This window comes from Vanacampus margaritifer, chromosome 1, assembly GCF_051991255.1.
Source record: "Vanacampus margaritifer isolate UIUO_Vmar chromosome 1, RoL_Vmar_1.0, whole genome shotgun sequence".
NCBI lineage: Eukaryota > Metazoa > Chordata > Actinopteri > Syngnathiformes > Syngnathidae > Vanacampus > Vanacampus margaritifer.
The window spans coordinates 60,287,002-60,307,824 of record NC_135432.1 but is presented as its reverse complement, the minus strand read 5'-3'; the positions used below and the strand labels follow the sequence as shown (position 1 = coordinate 60,307,824).

Here is a 20,823-nt window from a genome sequence, read left to right as displayed (position 1 = left end):
TTTTTTTATTGTACATTTGTAACAGATAGAAAATTATCATGCGATTAATTACGATTAAACAGCTCTTATTTTTAATATTTAAAAAATAATAAATTAGATTTTTTTTTAAAATTGTAATTAATCACATGACTTCACTAGTTAACTAACGATTAATTACAAATGTTATATCTGTTCTAAATTAACAATATTTTTTTTTGTAGGTTTTCATACTCATGTTAGCGAACGTGGGGAAAAAATGGCAATGGCAGTGAATGAGTTAACAATGTGTTTATTATTGTACTGCATCATACTGAGAACTGTCCAATATTTATTGTATTATTTAATTACTTTTGGGGACCACATACAAACACTTCATGCAGTGTATTTCCACACAACAGAGACTCGGAGAGTGCAGATCTCGGTCAAGGCTTGAGGCCTTTTCACACTGCACTTATCACAGCGCTTACTGAGAAAGTTCCCATACTTCAAAAATAAATAAACACAAGCAGACTGTGCTTGCAAACAGAAAAAAATATGTCAGCTTGCTGACAGGCTGGACAATGACAGGGTGGACATGTTTGGCTAGTGTTAGCATTTAATGAGCACACGGAGGTCCTTGATTCATTTAGCAAGCTGACTGCGTACTTCTTAACCAATTTATTTAGAATGTTTTAAGTGTTTCTGAAGTCATTCCTTATTTCACGACAGAGTGGACACGCTATGATTGACAGCATCCAACAACACACACTATATGATGAAAATGATGAAAGAAGTGTAAAAATGTACTCAATGATATGGTCATGTCACTGAAAAGTGGCAGTTACCCCATCATGACAGGGTGGACAGCATGTTCAGGGAAATGTTCCATACCATTCTGAAAATTATGAAAAATATAGATGCCGATGAAGACACCACAAAATGTAAGTGCACGGTGTTGAACGTATTTATGTACCAGTAAAAAAGATATAGTTCCTCATAAAAAATAACTGCATTTCTCATTAAGGCTGCCACATGGTTGAGACAGAACCGCAATAATGTAAAGCACTCGCAGCAGCTGCGAGTGGCGTCTGTTGAATTTGCCTAAATGAAGTCATCGCGAGCGGCCTTTGACGTTGCGCGACGAGAGGCGAGGATGACAAATGGCTATGAAGAGATGCCACATTAGCGTTGAATGGCTTTTTAATGGCGCCCCCCCCCTCCCCCACCACACACACAGTGAATCCATTCCCATCAGTCCCACGTCGACTCGTCTTACCTTCTTTTTTGATGTTTGCAACCATTTCTCTGGCTTTTGAGGGCTGTTTTGCCAATGTATATCTTTTTCATAGCTTTGTGTCTGCCTCGGCTCACGTGCGTGACATAAGCTGCTGCTGCCAAGATTGAACTCTAACCATAAAGCAAATCTCTTTAAGTTTTGCCCGGGGAGGCAGACAGGAGTCGGCTATCTGCGATGACCCTGGCGAGAGAGCAGAGAGGGGAAACAAACAAAAACAGCTTTTGAGGCGGCACACATTTGGCGGGATATTCTGTTTCGCTGAGCAAAGAAGATTTGTCTTGGTTTGTGTGCGTTCGGAAAAGCAGAACTAACAGAGCACAGCGGCGGCTGCGAATCAAGAGACATTTTCCTATTTATTTTCCATTCAAAATGTTCGTATCCAAAACATTTCAAAAAACATTTTGATCTACTAAACATCCGCTATGTAATAGTAGGCATGGGTGAGTACTGATACCGGGTATCGTATCGTGCTGATACTGGCCTTATTTTAAGGTACCGAGTACTCATGAAGGCTGACGATACCAGTCACAGATACTTTTTAAGGCAAATAAATCTGACATTTAGTAAGTCCTCCTCGGTTGGCACTATCGGGTAATCATCATCTACATCAGAGTCTTTGTTACAATTTTTTATTTGATTTTATTTTTTTCTGGAGAGCTCAGTATTGTTCATTCGGTAATTTTACCGATTTGACATGTCATCATTATTGCTCTTTTTTTTTATTATTATTATTATTTTTTAAATAATTAATTAATAATATTTTGTCATTGTGTTAAAGGAAATTTTATACAGCAAAAGTACTCAAGGTATCGATACTCGGTATCGGTGAGTACTCAAAGCGAATACTCGTACTGATAGTGGTTTGAAAAAAGTGGTATGGAACATCTGTACTTCATAGCTAAAAAAAAATACTTTCAGTGAACAAATTGGATTTTTTTTATATTTGGGCTACACTGAAAGAGAAAAAAAATATTAGAATGCTTTTATTTGTTAAAAGAATATAGTGAGCAAAACTGTAAAATAAGTCCTCATTTTTTATAATAATAATAATAATAATAATGATCATCATTAAAAGAAAATAAATCAAGACAAAGTATGAACTTTTTGAGGGCAACCTCATAGTTTTATGAAAATAAAGTCATAATATGTGGGAAAAAGTCATCATTTTACAAGAATTAAGTTGTTATATTATGAGGAAAATAAGTTGTAATTTCTTGAGAAAAAAACATTTTATGGTTCCGTTTTAAAAATTTGGCACAAGGAGATGGTATTTTATGAGCAGAAAGTAAAGAAGAAAGAAAAATAATTTTATGAAAATAAAGCTGGATGAAAAATCAATTAATTCAGTCATTAATTTCAGATATTGTAATTTTTGCCAAAAATTAAAATAAGATGCGGAAATTAGAATAAAGCTGTAATATTTTAGGGTGGAATTGTAATAATATCAGGAAAGTCATTATGTAGAAAAAGTCATAACTTTACAAGTCAAGGGAAGAAGTTTTTTTTATCTTGTTAGAATAAAGTTGGAAGAAGTTTTTAAAAGAGAAGACAAACTAGAAGTCATAATATCGTGAAAAAAGGCATAATTTTGTGATAAAAATGTAGTATTATGAGAGGAAAAAGTCACACATATATGAGAATAAAGTTGGGATATTTTGAGGAAAAAGTAGTCAATTTGTATGAATAAAGTTGTAATATTTCAAGGAATATGTCCCAAAAAAGAAATAATCCAAGGGATTTAACTACACAACAAAAAAGTAATAAATTAAGTATAAATACACAAGCACAAAAATGGGCTCTCTGGTGATGTTTGACATGGATATATATTATGTTATTAAGTGATTTATGGATTGCCACCAACATTAACAGGGAGCCTCAATAAAAGAACTAAGACATCATTAAAAAAAAAAAAAAAAGACAGATTATATATCAAAACTTGTTGACTGGAAGAGAAGCTGACCTAAGCTAACCTCCTCAAATGAATTACAAGACAGAAAATACATTTTTCTCCTGTTTCATGAAAAGGAGGCACGCAGCCTGCAGACATATTGAGCTATCGACTGGCTGAGCTCAGAGGTCGTTCCTCAATACATCAGTGCCGTGATGAATGCGTGCGCGTGCATCTGTTATGCTGCCTTGTGCCAGCCCCCTACCAAAAAAAAACCCCCCGCCAAGAGCCAACATCAAAAAAAAAAGCAAATGACCCTCAAGTAAACCTCGCTTTATGCAGCTGCGATTTATGAGCCGTGTGATCGGGAAATTGTCCAGTGGAAGAAGTTCGGAGTGAAATGGAATCGCTCATGACGGGGAAATCACTTCCAAATGTCTTCACTAAAAATGTCACTGCGAGGCACAGATGGACAAAGTACTCAAGCTTCTCCAGTCTTGGTTGTTTTCTGGGTCGCTGTGGATTTTGAGCAAAAAAAAAAATATTATAAAAAAAACAAAAAACACTGATAACCCCTGATATGTATTTTCCACCAAAATTAAAACTGAACTCACCCACTGCCCAAAAAATAAAAATGAACTAAAAATTAAAATAATTTTTATGTTTGGGTCTTTTTTCGCAAATGTTTATAATTCCTCTCCCCTACCAAAATATTTTTTTTTCCAAAGTGTTTTTAGGAAAATTAATCAAGGGGCCACTCATAGTGAAGGCGGGGGCCGCATGTGGCCCGGGGGCCACCAGTTGCCTATCAGTGATTTACAGTATTAGCCCGGTAAGAAGCACAATATCTTGTCTTGTCAGCCAGGTAAGCACAAACGCATAAATCCAAGCGGCCCACAAACGCTTATCTTCTCTTGGCCAGTGCGACGTTGCGCTCGGACGACAAGTACAACACGTTCCGGCTTGTCACCTTTCCTTAATGGCACCGCAAATTTTTATTTTTAATCTTCCTCTGACAATGGCTCTGGCAAAAAAAAATGCCCTTGGACTTGTTTTTATGTCTGCGTGGGGATTTTGTTTGGTAGCTCGTAATATTAAAAAAACGCTTTTTCTGTAACATTATTACTTTTTTTTTTCCTAGAAAATGCTGCCGTATTCTCATAACAACAACTTATGACTATAAATCTTTTCAACATGTATATATTTAAAATTTTGCATCTTAATGGGCTTATAACAGGATAGCGAAGGATGTAATTTATTTACACAAAAAGCCAATTATTTCCTGTCCATACGTACTGAGCAGCATTTACTGTTTCATTAAAAAGTTAGATGATATTAGCATTTAACTCATTCACTGCCATTGACGGCTATAAACGTCAAAAATTTATTTGAACTATTTCTATTAGTTTAACATTTTTTTTCCACTTTTGTAAACAAGAGTATGAAAACCTAGAATTGTTTTATTGTACATTTGGAGCAGATATAACATTTGTGATTAATTGCGAGTTAACTAGTGAAGTCATGCGATTAATTACGATTAAAAAATTTAATCGCCTGACGCCCCGAATTTTTTACAATATTTTCTTTCTTTTTTTTTTAAAAAATGTATTCACTGCCATTGACGGCTATAAACGTCAAAAAATTATTTGAACTATTTCTATTAGTTTACATTTTTTTCCCACTTTTGTTAACAAGTGTATGAAAACCTAGAATTGTTTTATTGTACATTTTGAACAGATATGAAATTTGTGATTAATCGCGAGTTAACTAGTGAAGTCATGCGATTAATTACAATTAAAAAAAAAATTAATAATCTTTTTTTCTTTAATGAATTTATGGCAGTGAATGAGTTAATAGGCAAAACTGGCCGATTATTATTATTATATTAAAAAGGGCAGATATAATCTACTCTCTAATACTCGTACCATTTGAACCTTTCACTTTACTGTAAGGAGTGAGAAATGATTTGCTTTCCCCAGTAAAAATGGCCTGTAAGTCTTCCGCGTCTTCTCTTGAGCAGCTAAAGTAAGCATAAAGACATGAAGGCAAACCGGCGCCGCCTGCAGCACTACTTTTATCTCCTCCCGCAGAGTGGCGGCGTTGCGCTTCCTACAGCAAACCCAAGTTGCACATTTTTCTTGCCTGTCGCCTTCCCTTAATGGCTCGGCAAATTATTATTTTTAATCTTCCTCCGACACCGGCCGGGGAAACAATGGTTGTTTCTGGAAGCGCTTGCTAGTACGCTTACTATATGGCTTCTCTTATCTGCGTGGACCCAGAGGCAGAGCCAGCACCACCACACAAATAGTTGCTGAATCGCAAAAGAAGTGTGCTCGCGCGCACGCGCGCACGCTCGCACGCGCACAACTCCCCGCGGCGCGTATCATCTCCCAGGGGGATAAACGACAGCTTGCTACCTCAGGTGCTGTTTTGCGACGTAAACACGGCGAGAAACAAGTCTTAAATCCTCTCCGAAATCCTGATAGGATGCTGCGGCGCGGTATGCAAATCAGCCTCACGCTCCCTCTCCTCAATTATTGAGCACATTAAGGCGACAAGTAGGCGCAGCGAGTACAAACACTCGCGAGTGAGACAATCCGCACACATGGCGCGAGCTGCTTGTTTTTTTTTTGTCCCGCGTTCTGTACTGTAATCTGCTTGCTAGCTTGTAATGCCTTCCGCAGCAGCCAATCAGTAATTAAGGTCCTGCCTCCAGAGGTGGCAAAACTACGCACCCGCGTACTTAAGTACAAGTACAAGGTGCAAACTCTGAAATGTATTTAACCACAAAAGTAAAAATGATTTAAAAAAAAAAAAAGAAAGAAGAAGTTTTACTCTGAATTATATGCAATTTTCCTGTTGATGAAAACAATATTAACACAAAACAGAAAAAAAAGAAGCTAAATTAACTACTGATAACAAGTGAGAAAAATATGCACCTATAAAGTGCATATATAAAGTCTACACACCCCTGTTTTAAATGTTTTTTTGTGATCTAAAACATAGACTGATATAAATCATTTCAAAACTTTTTCCACCAATATTTTGACCTATTCTTGAACGCAGAATCTGTCTGCCTGCGCTTCATTCAAATCCACCAAAATTGCCTAGCACCACCTGCGCCACAACTTAGACCTGCCCATATAAAATCAAGACTACTTTTTATCGCCAAAATGTGCGCCAGGGGTGTGTAATAAAAACAAATTCTAGGAAACATTAAACTAGACTTGCCCTGACAAAAAATAATAAAACCAACTGAAATCATGTTGTTGCACAAGTGTGCACACCCTCTTATAACTGGGGTGTGGCTATGTTCAGAATCAACCAATCACATTCAAGCACATTTAACAAGCAGTTTTACAGTCAGTAAAGTGCCTCCGATGAACCCCTTCAAAAGTTCTGATGTTCTAGTAGGCTTCTACTATACTTTGCTTGTAGCATTGATATTGAGTTGTGTTAAGTTTGCGGCAAACATATCTTTTAGAAAAAGTTCCAACTTGGTTTCTTTGGCCCACAGCACATTTTTCCCCCCTGATCTTGAATTGCGTTACTTCCCACCATCACATGCCTGCGGACTAAACTGAAATCAGGAATGAAAAAAAATAATAATGCAATTTTGAACCCACTAAAGGCCACTGGCATCCATCTTTGATTTACAATGCTGAGCCTGTGCACCGGCCGCAGGTTGATTTACTTGTAACGAGCCGCGGGAGGCCAGCAAGATGTTCTGCTCTGCCGTGACCAAATGACCATTTAAACATTAATGGAGCTGCCGCGCTCGCCACGATGGAAATCGGCCATTATGTCAAAAGCTCGCATGGCCACAGGTGCCGCCTCCGCTGCAAGTGGTAAATCTTGATGTTGCTGCATTTGGCGCCTCCTCCAAACCCCAAAAATGCCAGTATTTTCTTAACTATCTTTGTGGTGTCAAAGCACATATTTTAAAGTAGAAAAAACGTCACAACACACCACCAAATCCAAACAAAAACTTTACAATGGTGCCTTGAGGTTCTAGTTTTGTGACTACGCTTGTAACTCAAAACATTCGTATCTCAAATAGTCTTTCCCCCAAAAATGTCCTTTAGTTCAAACATGGCATTATTATTATTATTGCGTTGGTGGAATATAGCAGCAAATTCCACTCGTTTTTAATCCATCTCATGGGGCGGCCATTTTGCATTTTGTTGTCGACTGAAAATGACATCACAGTTGCTCAGGTAACAGCCAATCACGGCCCTGCTAAGAAAACAGGTGAGCCATGAGCACGGACTTACATATGAATGGACTGTCAATGCCGCTTAAGTGAAGCCACTGGCAGCCATCTTACGTTGCCAATTACTAAGGCCGCATAACCTGAATACATTGATTTCTCTGTAGCGTTTTTTTTTCGTTATTTTCTATCTCTATGGCAAAAAATACGCCACGTGTCATCTATTTTATGATGAACTGTTTATTATTTGCCAAACCACTGCAACATATAAACAATAACAAAAAAACATAGCCAACCCTGAATTATTAAAAAAAATCTTTTTGCAGTTTGTCACTTTTTCTTTACTCGCGACTGCCACCTCTGACCCAAAGCGGAACTGCAGCATCTGTGTCAGGCTCGTTCACGATCTTAAAGCGACAGCCACAGTTGACAAACGAAGACATGACCTCCTCCAAGGAAACTGTGGAGTTTGAGGGTCCGCACACTCTACTATAAAGGGAAGATAAAAGCTGATAGGTGCAGTCGGAGTAAAACAGTCAGGGCTCTTCGTACTCATCTGGGCATTGGTGGAGCATGCATGATGTCGAAAAAGCTTTAACATTACCATTTTAACCCCTCGGCGTTATTGTGACCATTATTTGGCTTTTTGTTGGTTCTGACCAAGCCATTTCAAAATAAAATACTGCCCACAGGTTAAACTGCACAATGCACCTGTAACAACATAATAGTTGGCAGGCACATCCATTATGACGGAACCTACAAAAATGTCAGAATAAACCATCCCCTAAAACACAAACCAATACTGACATTTTGATTAAAAGCAACCATTTTATGGTCATTTTTGACACTAAATTCTCAAACATTTGAGAATTCACCAAGCATGTGGGCGGAGCTTGATGACTCTGCATAACAATAACACATAATCTAATACATTTGGAAAATCAGAAGCCAGTTTCACTTGGCAGCAAGACTTTTTGTGGGCCTGTCGATCAAGAGTGGACCCGCTAAAAAGAAGTGGATCGCTAAAAAAACAATTCTTGTTAACTGGAAAAATAAACAAACTCTGAATATCGACCAATGGTCTAACCTCCTCATAAATCACATTTTAATGGAAAAAATATCTGCCTCAAATAAAAACCAAATATCAAAATTGATAGAAACATGGTCTACGTATATAGAATTTTTTAACCTAATTCCGGTTACTTAATTCTGTCTGTTAGCGCAATTTATTATTATATTATATTATTAGTATGGGATTTTTTTTAATGGGCTTTAGGTGAACTGATGAATACACACACGCTCGCACGCACGCACGCACACACACACACACACACACGCACATACACATACTCACCCACATACAAAAAAAAAAAATATATATATATATATATATATATATGTGTGTATATGTATATATATATATGTATATATATTAAAAAAAAAAAAACATTTATTAAATTTTTTTAATTTATTTGTTTGTTTGTTTTTTAAAAAAAAGGAGAGCAATTATGATGTCAAATCGAATGAACAACACTGAGCTCACCTGAAAAAAAAAAAAAAGAGTGGACCCGCAAAAATTTCCAAGGCCTGAACCCGCCGTCATCTTGCAAACAAGTTGTTTATCCACCAAAATGGACCTTTCCCTCCCCCTCCTCTAACTCCCAGTCCAAACTCGTATGTTTGCTCTGATGCAACACTGCAGTAACACAAAAAGTCCCCGGTGAGTTGACTGCAATAAAGGCAACAACAATAAGGAGGCTCGCTGGATTTGGCCGCTTGTCGATGAAATGTTGAATCCCATTCGCGGCCCGAAGCCGACGGCTGCAAATGATCTTTAATTTCAATCTGCATTTCAAACGAAGCCTCACCTTCAACAGGCTTCTCTTGAAACATGCACGACGCTCATTATCTACCACTCTGCGGCATCGAGGCCCGACATGTTATGCTGTGTTTAACTCGGATGTGGCGTCCATGTTTGCGGGACTTCGGGCAGCTAATGGCTTTGAATTCACTTTCAGGCGTGTCACTGCGCTGCAGTTTACCAACACAAAAAAAGCTCCTGGGGATAAATTAACCGATAATGAAGAGCCTCCCCTGCTGACTCATAAAACTCCCCCAACGCCTTCAGATATCCTCCAGCCCTTAAACAGCTCGTCGGGGAAAGCGCGGCGTACTTTTGATTTGTGCGGATGGGAAACGCGTAACGAGCTTAGGAGGAAAGCGGCGAACGCGCTGTCAATTTGGAACATTTGATCACAACTTATTGGGAACCGCTGCGGGGAAAGCTTCCCGCGCATGTTCATTTTTCGGAAGCAGTCGTTTGAGGGTCGTCGATAAACAGATGATTCGCTTGCTTGTTTTTATCTCAGGGATGTTTTCGTTGCATTTGTTTGTTAAGCTGAGTTACACAAAAGTGTGTATGGTGAAAGTGAACATTCCCTTAGTGGAAGATTAATTTTCTACATTTTTATTCTAATATAATGGAGTGTTTTGACCTGATTTTCTATAGACGATATCACACAAAAACGTTCCCCAAAATAGGCCAACACAAAAAGTCAATTTCTTTAGGACCCATTGACCGATTTTCAAAATTTCTGGTGCGTTGTTGAAGTGCCTTTCCAACCGGACTCAGCATTTTGACAGACTGCCATTTTTGGGAAATTTTACATTGCTATTATAAGCATATTTTTGTCACCAAAATAAAAAAAATAAAAAAAGTTCAACTTAAGAGCATTAATTAGATATGTGTTTTTTGTTGTGCTTTTAATAAAGTAGCACTGTATTGTAAAATATACGGTAAATATAAAAACATAACACATGATGATAAAAAGATAAAAATAATTTTATGGAGTGTAATTAAGTCAAATGTTATTAAATCAACCCAAATAGGCTCAATTATTAAATTTAAAAAAAAATTCACTACATCACATGTAGTGTCAGTTATTTTTTTTGTTTTAATTTTTTTTTAATTTTTTGTTTATTTTCATCAACAAATGTGTTTTTTTTATTTTATTTTAGTGTGAGTTATGTTATGTTATTTTTATTTTTATTTTTTATTTTTTTTTATTTATTAACCTAAAAATAATCTTGCCATTCACACACACTCGGTGTGCTGTGCCTTAAAGTGACTTGACTTAAATGGCCTGGCCTCGAGAGTGTCTTGTATCTCTTGACTTGATTTGACTTGAAGAGGTCTGACTTTAACCAGTGAGCGCTCAGCAGACACTACATTGCAAACATGCCAGTTTTTTTTTTAAATCGCTCCATTAACTGTATGTTTCGCTTTCTTGGGAGCCCTGCTGAGAGCTCATTTACAGCAAAATTTACAGCAAAACTCACCAGAGGTATCTGAAAAACGGAACAGAAAAAGCTTGCGTTCGTGAACCCAAGCAATATTTGCCTGGAAAAATCTTGTTTGTAAACAGCATATTTAATAATAATAATATATGTTTTCAGTCATAAGTGGCTCTCTGATGGCGAACATATATCCAAGCGTAATATCATATTATTCTGCCGGCACCAGCATTCACAACTTAAGTAACAGTATGTTGTCGCTGTCAAGTCCATCCAATCAAAAGTGTTACATGTACAATCCCAAGACCGACATCCTGCTGTGTTTATCCTTCAGCCGTCTGTCTCACTCTTTCTTTCCTTTTTTTTTTTTTTTTTTTTATCATCACAGCACATACTGACAATCTGGAAGTCTGCCATGTGTTAAGACGTTGGACACCACCGCAGGGGGGATTGCGGGGAAATTGTGTCCATGCAGGGTTGAAACATAACGCGATGGTCCCCTGGGGTGCGCCAGACTATCTGCTATTGTGAAATGGGTGCGATTGATGTGCAGTCCCCCCCCCCCCCCCGCCCCCCCTCAAGGTCTGACAAGTGAGTGAAACGGTCTGATTTGCAGGCTTGGTTCAACACTTAAGGGAGTGAAAATGGATGAATTAATCAGATGTAAAACATAGTGGCACAATTGGATCTGTGACTGTAGTTTGACTTTGATGTTTGAGATCCGTTTTAGCCAGTGAAATTACTGGAAAATGTATTCATCCGTTCCAGACCTCCCAAAAGCAGCCTATTTTGGGACTCGTTACTTAAAAAAGAACTTCTACGAGAGTCTAAAAAGTGCATCTGTGATAGTGGCTCTCCTTGCCTACATGTGAGGGCATTTACCTTCAAAGGAAATGTAGTCTTTACAGTAATATTTTCTATGCAGCTCCGCCAGTCAAAACACAATTTTCGGAATTTGAGTTAAGCAGCATAATCCGTCCGTTTTCATCCATCTGAGTGGGGCGGCCATTTTGCAACTTGCTGTCGACTTAAAAATGACATGACAATTACTCAGGAATCAGGCAACGACCAATCACGGCTCAGCGGTGAGCCGTGATTGGTCGTTGCCTGATTCCTGAGTAATTGTCATGTCATTTTTAAGTCGACAGCAAGTTGCAAAATGGCCGCCCCACTGACAACAACCATTGGCAACAACCAATCACGGCTCACCGCTGAAGCTGAGCCGTGATTGGTTGTTACCTGACCAACAACCAATCACGGCTCACCGCTGAAGCTGAGCCGTGATTGGTTGTTACCTGAGCCCCGAGCAACTGTGATGTCATTTTCAGTCGACTGCAAGTGGCAAAATGGCCGCCGCATGAGATCGATAAAGTTGCTATAACATCCAAATGCTCGTGGCGGTATAAAAAGTTCCCTCTGAAAGCAAACCACTTCTGATCATTGTGCTGGCGTTTTTTTTCTCTTCTACGAGCGCCCCACACTTCCTCCGGCGTGTTCATAAGACTGCGAGGTCCATCGAAGCAGCGCCAGAGAGGCTTATGCCAGCTTTCGACGGACACGTTTGAATGCGCCTCGGGCAGACAGGCGTATCGCCGTCGCCCCCTGTGGGAGGCCATGAGGGTGACGGGGATGGGCCGCCCACAAGGAGCGCTTTCAGACTTTCAGGAGATGAGAATGCAAAGGCGGCTTCTCGCCTCGGCGCGCGTCAAGCGTCCGCAACTCAAACCTTTTATAATTTTCAACGTCTCGGACGTAATTGGACAGGCTGGTTGACGGTGGAGGTAAACTGCCGCCGGCTCGCACAGCATCTGCTTGTAGATGTTAAATGCCAAACCTGGAGGAAGGCGTCGGATGAAGCAACTGTGCTGTGATGCCTCCTAATGGCTGATGGCGTGTTTTTAATTGAATCGGCTTTTCCTGCCTTTTGTTTAGTTGCTTGGTAACCCCATGAAACGGGTGGAAAGCCATTAAGTATGGAACTGGGGTGTTGGGTTTGCAGATTGAGGCACAATCTTTTTATGGTCATTTGGTGATAAATTGATCCCTTGGTAAGTTCGGTGTGAATGGACAGACAGGCTGTCAGGTGGGAAGCCTTCATTTTGGCAGCTCACATTTTGTACACATTCATCCGATTGGTGTCAGAATATCGAATGAGAACTGACAACGGATTGATAAAAGACCGCTTTTAAATCAATATAACCATTTTTGAGACTTCCTCCAGACCAGAAGTTGAGATTTGCATTCAGTAAATGTTTATGCTGTTAGAATTGAACAGTAGTCGAGCTCCCACTTGCAAACAGCCAAAGTATGTTAGCTGACAAGCTAATGCTAGCATTTAATGAGCACACAGTGGGCCCTTCACTTAGCGTTTCATTTAGCAAATCGACTGTTGTATGGTTATTATATTTTACGAAATCTAATGAAATAACTAAAATTGTGTGTGTGGGGGGGTGGGGGGGTATCGTTAATGAAACAAAACAAGCTCCCACTTGCAAACAGCCAAGTATGTTAGCTGACTGACAAGCTAATACTAGCATTTAATGAGCACACAGTGGGCCCTTCACTTAGCGTTTCATTTAGCAAATTGACTGTTGTATGGTTATTATATTTTACGAAATCTAATGAAATAACTAAAATTGTGTGTGTGTGTGTGTGTGTGTGGGGGGGGGGGGGGGGTATCGTTAATGAAACAAAACAAGCTCCCACTTGCAAACAGCCAAGTATGTTAGCTGACTGACAGGCTAATGCTAGCCTTTAATGGACCTTCACTTAGCAAATAGACTGTTTCATGGTTATTGTAGATTACAAAATGTAATGAAATAACTAAAATTGTGGGGTGGGGGGGGGGGGCACTTTAGTTAATGAAATAAAAGCAAGAGTGCTTAAAAAATAACTAACTAGATGTCCTTTATTTGTGTCTTTGTCAATTTCATACATGAGCTTTTTGGGTCTATATTAAATGTATGTACCGGTAGTCGTTTTGGGAATTGTAGGTTATTTTCTTACATAACACTAAGTTAGGACCTTTTTTATATTGAAAACTAAAACTAATACTAAAACTGATAAAAACTAAACTCAAACAAAGCAATTTTGAAAAAAATAAAAGTAACAGAACTGCTCTAATGAAAACTAACTGAATTAAGTCAAAACTAAATCAACATTCCAAATGCCAACAGCATCCATTTGCGAGCTCTTAACGTGTAGTATCTCCAGATTACTATTCTGGTTTGTAACAGAAGGAACCTTCGTTTATTTACAGTCAGAAATGTCAAATGTTCTGCCAAACATTTTCCCTCGATTTTTTTTTTTCACATATATGTGAGAAATTTACCGATATTGCTTTGTCCCATTCTGGTTCAAGTAAACCCTGGACTGTGATCCTGCGATCATTAGCGTCTTTCCCCCTGCCCGTCAATTGCAGCTTTTTTCCACCTGATTCCTGCGCTGGTGTCCAGTTTGGAAGGTACCAAATCACCCACTTTCCGAGGTGTTATCAGACCATGGCTTTTTGAAAGGGAATATCAGAAAGACGATAATCGAAGTGTAACTCACTTCACCTGCCCCGTTTCGCTAAGAGCAATGTCACACCAGATGTCGTCGCTCGTTATCTGTTCGCGAGAAGCCTCGTTACTGTGTGAACGTGAACACAGATGGCAATGTCTCGCTTGGCGGGATTCTGTGTGAAAGGCACAGTCGGATTCATCGCTTTTCTGTTACGCCTCTGATCTGCCAATTTTGCAGAAACTGTGTGAAAGGGACTTTAGTGTCAGTTACATGTCGCCGGCATCGGGCCAAAACCTCGTACCTGTAAAAAGTCCAAAACCACGTGTTTGTTCAACCATTAACATTGCATCATCAAAAAGAGTGAGCCATTTTCAATACTTTTTAGTCAATAATTCATATAAATGACACCCACACTGACCAAAAGTATCGATTTTTTGGGGGGGAAACAAGAAAATTGAATACATTTCTTTAGCCAGTCCCCGCTAACTGACTACTTTTACTCAAAACTCCCTCTCACTAATAGTTCAGCTACGCTATTAATGAAACCTGTAATACAGAAACCCTCCCTAGTGCAATTTATGGCACTTTTTAAGGTATAATACTAGCACATTTAAACACACAGTCAAATTTATTGAGGGAGAGAGAGCAAGCACAATGGATAACACAAGACTATTAAATGTACCAGTGTACTGATCCCTCTTTTTACAGTAAACAAATCCCTTTTTTTTCTCCAAAACTAACAAGTTTAGCTCACAAAATATATCAATAATCATGCCTGAAGATGTACATTATAACGTGAAACCTAAAGCCATCACTTTCTGTAGGCGTAAAAAGCAGGATTAAAGTAAATGTGACATTAATCTTCAACAAAAACTAGGCTGAGCTGAAAGTACTTCCTGTTTTCTTTCTTCTTCTTTCAAATTCACACTGTGTCAAACTCAACAGTGTGCCGCCATCTAGTGGTCAACAATGGAATTATGGTAAAAATGAACAGAAAGCTTTTGTCCAAAACACCCTGACTATAGCTTCCAAAAGTCACGTCAAACATATTAACTCATTCACTGCCATTGACGGCTATAGACGTCGAAAATTCATTTGAACCATTTCTATTAGTTTAACATTTTTTTCCACTTTTGTTAACAAGAGTGTGAAAACCTAGATTTTTTTATTGAACATTTAGAACAGATATAAAATAGTGAAGTCATGCGATTAATTAAATTTTAATCGCCTGACGTCCCTAATTTTTAATAATTTTTTCTTTTTTTTTTAAATTGCGTGAGGCAATTACTTTTTTTAAAATTGTAATTAATCACATGACTTCAATAATTAACTCACAATTAATCAGTAATTTTATATCTGTTCTAAATGTAAAATATATATATTTTTAGGTTTTCATACTCTTATTAATAAAAGTCGAAAAAGTGTTTAACTAAGAGAAATAGTTCAAATGAATTTTTGACGTCTATAGCCGTCAATGGCAGTAAATGAGTTAATGCGCCTACACACTGAGACAGACCATCCCCAAATTGAAGCGATAAAAACAAGCTTCCGATTGACTCTGAGCTTCAAAACCATGAGAAATCTACTAATAATGCAACTTTCCTGTTGCTTCCACTGCACAACACAACCTGGACTTTGGCATGTTTTGTCAGCACGAGATGATCTCAATTTAGTTGCCATCGATCTGGTTGGGGCCTACAAGTGAGCTGCAAAACGGCCCCTGGTGATGGGCTTTGCTTTATTATCCATGACAAGAATCATTTGAGGGAAGCGGGAGGGAGGAGAGCCTCGCAGCGTGTTGTTGTTGTTGCCGCCGCCGCCGCCGCTGCCAGACGTTTGTTTGGACAGCCTTCAATACAATCGAGCGTTCAGCCAACAGATTAGTCCAGCGTGTCCTCAAAGGTTTTACACACAACAACGGACGGCTCGTTGTGGCTAATTAGCCTCCATGTGCTGATGTAACGTTAATTTTACACACCTGTTGCAATTAAATGAATACACTATTAAAACACTCTAAGCAGTGGAACCTCCAAAATGAATGCGTACCAAACTTTTGGAGTTTCCTTTAGCAAGTGTCACATCAGCTCAACAACTTATTAAGAGAAGTAGAAGAAGGTACACAAGAAGTTATGCAAAGTTAGCGCATTTAAAGATTCGCCACAACAGTGTGTTATTACTTATCGCAAGTTAAAGGGGAAGTTTGTGATTTGTTACCCCAGAAAAGCACCTTATTCATGACGTGTTAACATAATACTAAATGTGATCTGTTAAAGTTTTATTTCGGGAGGTCGTAGGTCGTGGTGTGTGCACCAGACATATAAGTCAAATTTTTTGTGTTTTTCCTCTAGCGTGGTGGTTTCTTGTACATCAAATTAGAGGCACAAGATGGTGCCAGGGTCATTAGATTTTTTTCAAGGATTGCATTCGACTGTCAAGTTCTGACAAAAAGTTTTTTTTGTTTTTTTCTGGTAAATTGTGAACTCCTCCTTTAACCAAGCATGATTTGTTTTGGTTAACTTCTTTTTACACTTGTGTTTTTACTGTTGAGGCTACTATGAGTATTTTATTGTTTTTGTTTGTTTGTTTAATAATGATTTTACACTTATGTGACTGTTAAAAATGTGAAGAATTTATCATTAATTTGTGTCAAATTTTGACTTTTAGATATGTTTTAATTATTTAAGAGGTGTATTTATTTTATTATTTTTATGGTAAATAATGACCGTGATTAACTTTTTTTTTTTTTTTTTTTAAATGCTTCGTAATGCAAAAACCTTACTCTGAATGTTGCCTTACATTTTTTTTTTTAAATGTTTTATAATAGTGACAGTTTGACCCTGGAAGATATATGATTTGAATTGAATTTCCATTGCTTCTTATGAGCAAACTGCTTAGAAATCTCAAATCGGATTAGTTCAACTGGACTTAATAAGTGAAACAAGTTTACACTTCACAAAACGCAAACAGTGCGTGATGTTTCTCTCACCAGCTGGAGGTTAAAGCAATTAACTTCAACGTGTCATGATGTTGCTATGACACACACCTGCAGGCAGCACGCTTGAATACTTCATGATTTCAAGATCCCCCCCCCCTCTCTCTCTCCCCGATATTCAAATGATTTCTTCTCCACTCAAGCAGAACAATAACAACGTATTGATTGCCTTGCTGGAGTTCAACTTTCTGTCTCGTGATTGCCTTTTTTTTTGCGGCAACATGTGACGAAGGTTCACGGGGGTCTGTCGCACCCACTGGATTAAAGCAATCAAATCCAAATGACAGTTCAATCAAATGAGCAAAAGAAGGCCATTACTTAATTCTTATTGGTCGCGCGCACTAGTGGATAGACAGCCATGCAACACATGGTCGGCAGCCAGCATCCCCACCGATGATAAAAAAATAAAGCCGGGCATGCATTTATAACTCCGCCCGTCTTACCGTCTAAACGCCTTCCGCCTCATTTTGGCCACACGTGGATCCGTCCAGAGCCGCATGCATTTCCTCTCATTGTGACTGATTCACTGGGCATGCATGCGGAGTGAAAGTGAGGAATTGAATGGGACTGAAGGGAGGAGGAGGGAAGAGGAGGTATCCGCCGAGAAGGGGAGGGCTGATGATGGAGAGAAGGAGAAGAAGAAGAGGGGTTGTAGGTGGTTGGTGACACTACCAGGAGGAGAGGAGGAGTCAAAGTGTCTAACCTCATGTCACGTTGCGTCTCCCCATCACAATCCTGGCGGGAAGAGAAGAAGAAGAAAATGGGCGGGGCTAGTGATTAGATTTATCTGTCAGGCAGATTTATGCGCAGGAGCTCGTCTCGTGTGGCGTTTAACGAGCTCTCATGTCCCGTCAAACAAACATCATCTATTATCCCTCACCTTACCGCGTCGCCGCTGGAGACGACGACCGCAGCGGTGACGGCGGCGGCGCTAAAATGACAGATGAAGCGGCGTAGGGAAAGAAAAATGCTGCGCGCTGCAGAATGGGAGGAGGAGAACCCGAGGGTGGGAGGCGGACTCGCGTAGAACAGCTTTTAATAATACATAAGTGCGCTCGACCCCGCGTTTATCACGGGGGTTGCGATACAGGCACACCCACAAATCTGCCGTATGGAGAGCAGAGTTTTTTTTCTTGTTTTTCAAATATATGTAGAGGTCATGTAAGACCCCAAATTACCCAAATTGAGTAAAAAAAAAGGGACCAACACAACTTTTTGGGTTCTTTATTTAAACCAAAATTTAAGTCTAATGAATAACCCAAAAAAACAACCTTTTTTTTCTGTACTCCACAAATCTAGAAACATTTGAGTAAAAAAAACAAAAAACAATTATGATTCAAAAAAGGACCAACTGCTCCTTGGGTCAATTTAGTCCAATTTTTATTCATTTTCTTTTTTTTTCTTTATTTTGGGCGGGAGGGGGGCTTTTCTGTGCAAAACAATCTAATTTGTTGAGTTATTTTGTATAAAACATCCCAATTTTTTTTTGTGCCATGCCTCCCTAACTGTTGGGTCAAATGGACTAAAGCAGTTTAGACCAGCTAAAAGCATGTCTAAGTTGTGGCGTAGGTAGCGTAATGTGATTTTGGTGGATTTGATGAAAGTGCAGGCAGACAGATTACGGTATGTCGATAATGCTATCTATAATATAAAGTGAGTATACAGTGGAACCTTGATTTAAGAGACTTAAAGAGAGGGTTGTCCGTTAGAGTCCGTTGTCCACTAACTTGAAGTACTTTTCTTATAGCCTAAAAACTAAACTAACAGACTTTGACTAACTACTGTACAACGGGACATTCTTCATAGACTGGACATTCATATTTTCTGTCTTTTCTGTCAAATGTCCAACACCAAACCTTGTAGGATTTTATGATCATCATCATAAGACGGTCAAGCGGATCTCTTTGTTTTTATGTGCACATCCTCAGAATTTATAGGATTATTTTTGATGTGGCAATATACGATAGTGTGGGGATGCACTATACCTCGCTTGTGTATGTGTTTGAGAGTGTGGAGTGAGGTGCGACGAGGTGCCGTACGGACGTCACAAACACAACAGGATGAGTCATACAGCGGCTGAATGAGGCTACGCTCGCTAATCCATTCTTTCCGTCCCGGTATCCTGTCGTGTGTGTGTGTGTGTGTGTGTGTGCGCGTGTGTGTCTGCTGGGTGGATGAGGATCAGCGTTCCTGGAAGGCATCGATGACGAATCACGATGTGCAGCTCATGTGGATACGGACAATGAAAAAGTTTATTTTGCGGGAGAGAAAAAAATGCCAAATGTTAGCACATACTTGTGGATCACTTAAACAAAACACAAAACAAACGAATAACAATCCACAACGCACATAATAATATAATTTTATTTTTATTTTTTTTGACGGCCTCACGACTCTGGCTGGAAGTGTTCGGTTTAGGTGAACGGTATGGGATTTTTTAATAGGTTTTAGGTGAACTAATGAATACGCACGCACCCACACGCACGCACATACGCGTACTCACACACATACAAAAAAAAAAAAAAAAAGAGAGCAATGATGATGACATGTCAAATCGGTAAAATTACCGAATGAACAATACTGAGCTCTCCAGAAAAAAAAAAAAAAGGAGTGGAATATTTTTTTAAATTGAATTGAATTAAATAAAGTAAAAAAATAAAAGAAAAAAATGACAAAAAAAAAAATACATTTTATTTCTATGGCCTTTTTCAAGAGACTCAAAGACACCTTTCAGGGACCACACTACTAAAAAATACAGTCAAAATGAGAAATAACTTCTTTTTTTTTGCCACCTCTGGTAAAAGCTAGTCTGGAGTTTGTATGTTGGTCAAGAGTTGTAAGTGAATATGAGAGGCCTTAGCACTGAGTATTATTTCTGTGCCGAGGGAGTGGGGGGGGGGGGGGGATTTTAATTTTTTTGTGCCATCGTACAATAGTGACATTTTTGTGAAATCTATATCTGATTTCTTTGTCTGTAAAAATACAACTTCAAGCTTGAGGCACATTTGCGACAAAGGTCGAATGTATTTTTAATATGGCAATGCCACTTGTCCCTTTTTGTTCATCTCTGCACTTGTGGAAAGCTCGGAGGCTAGCAAAGAAAGAAAAAGAAAAAAAAAACGCTAATGCATTTAAATGGAAATTAAAATGAGACCTTTACCGTGGCCCTTTCACAAACAACATGGCATGTGAATGTCAAACGACGGGGCATAAATTCAGTCAAAGTGTAAGAATCAAAACGTGCTACCAGCTGAAGAAATCTTTTTACGCACTCTTCTGTGTGTGCGGTGAAAAAATGCGACACTTTCTCGACTCATGTTACTACAGAGTGTTCGAGCTGTTGGATCACAAGTCTTCTGAGATTTCACCGTTGCAGGGTGCACACACGAGGCCGGCCTCCAATAGTGACCAAAGCGTATTTTACACGCCTTGTAAAAATATCTACAATGATGGCTTGATAATAATAATGCATCCGATTTTTTTATAGCGCTTTTCTAGACACTCAAAGAGGCTTTACAATGGAAGGGATACATTATTCATGCGCTCACACATTCACACAGTGGTGGCGGTAAGCTACTTAAGTAGCTACAGCTGCCCTGGAGGCGTGTCCTGCCAGTTTGCCCCTCCTACCACCACCGAACATTCTCACCTTCCATACACCAGTGTGAGTAGCACTGGAG

The 20,823-nt window shown here is 39.0% G+C and overlaps 1 protein-coding gene across 2 annotated transcripts in view; it reads right to left on the bottom strand.

Annotated features, from left to right (window-relative positions):
- begain (brain-enriched guanylate kinase-associated) overlaps window positions 1-20,823 on the bottom strand; it is a 47,450-nt gene that overhangs the window by 23,967 nt on the left and 2,660 nt on the right. For both annotated transcript variants that reach the window (XM_077559105.1, XM_077559112.1), the window contains exon 2: window positions 17,847-17,878. In XM_077559105.1, coding sequence (XP_077415231.1) covers window positions 17,847-17,878 — 32 coding nt within the window. The remainder of the gene's footprint in view (window positions 1-17,846; window positions 17,879-20,823) is intronic.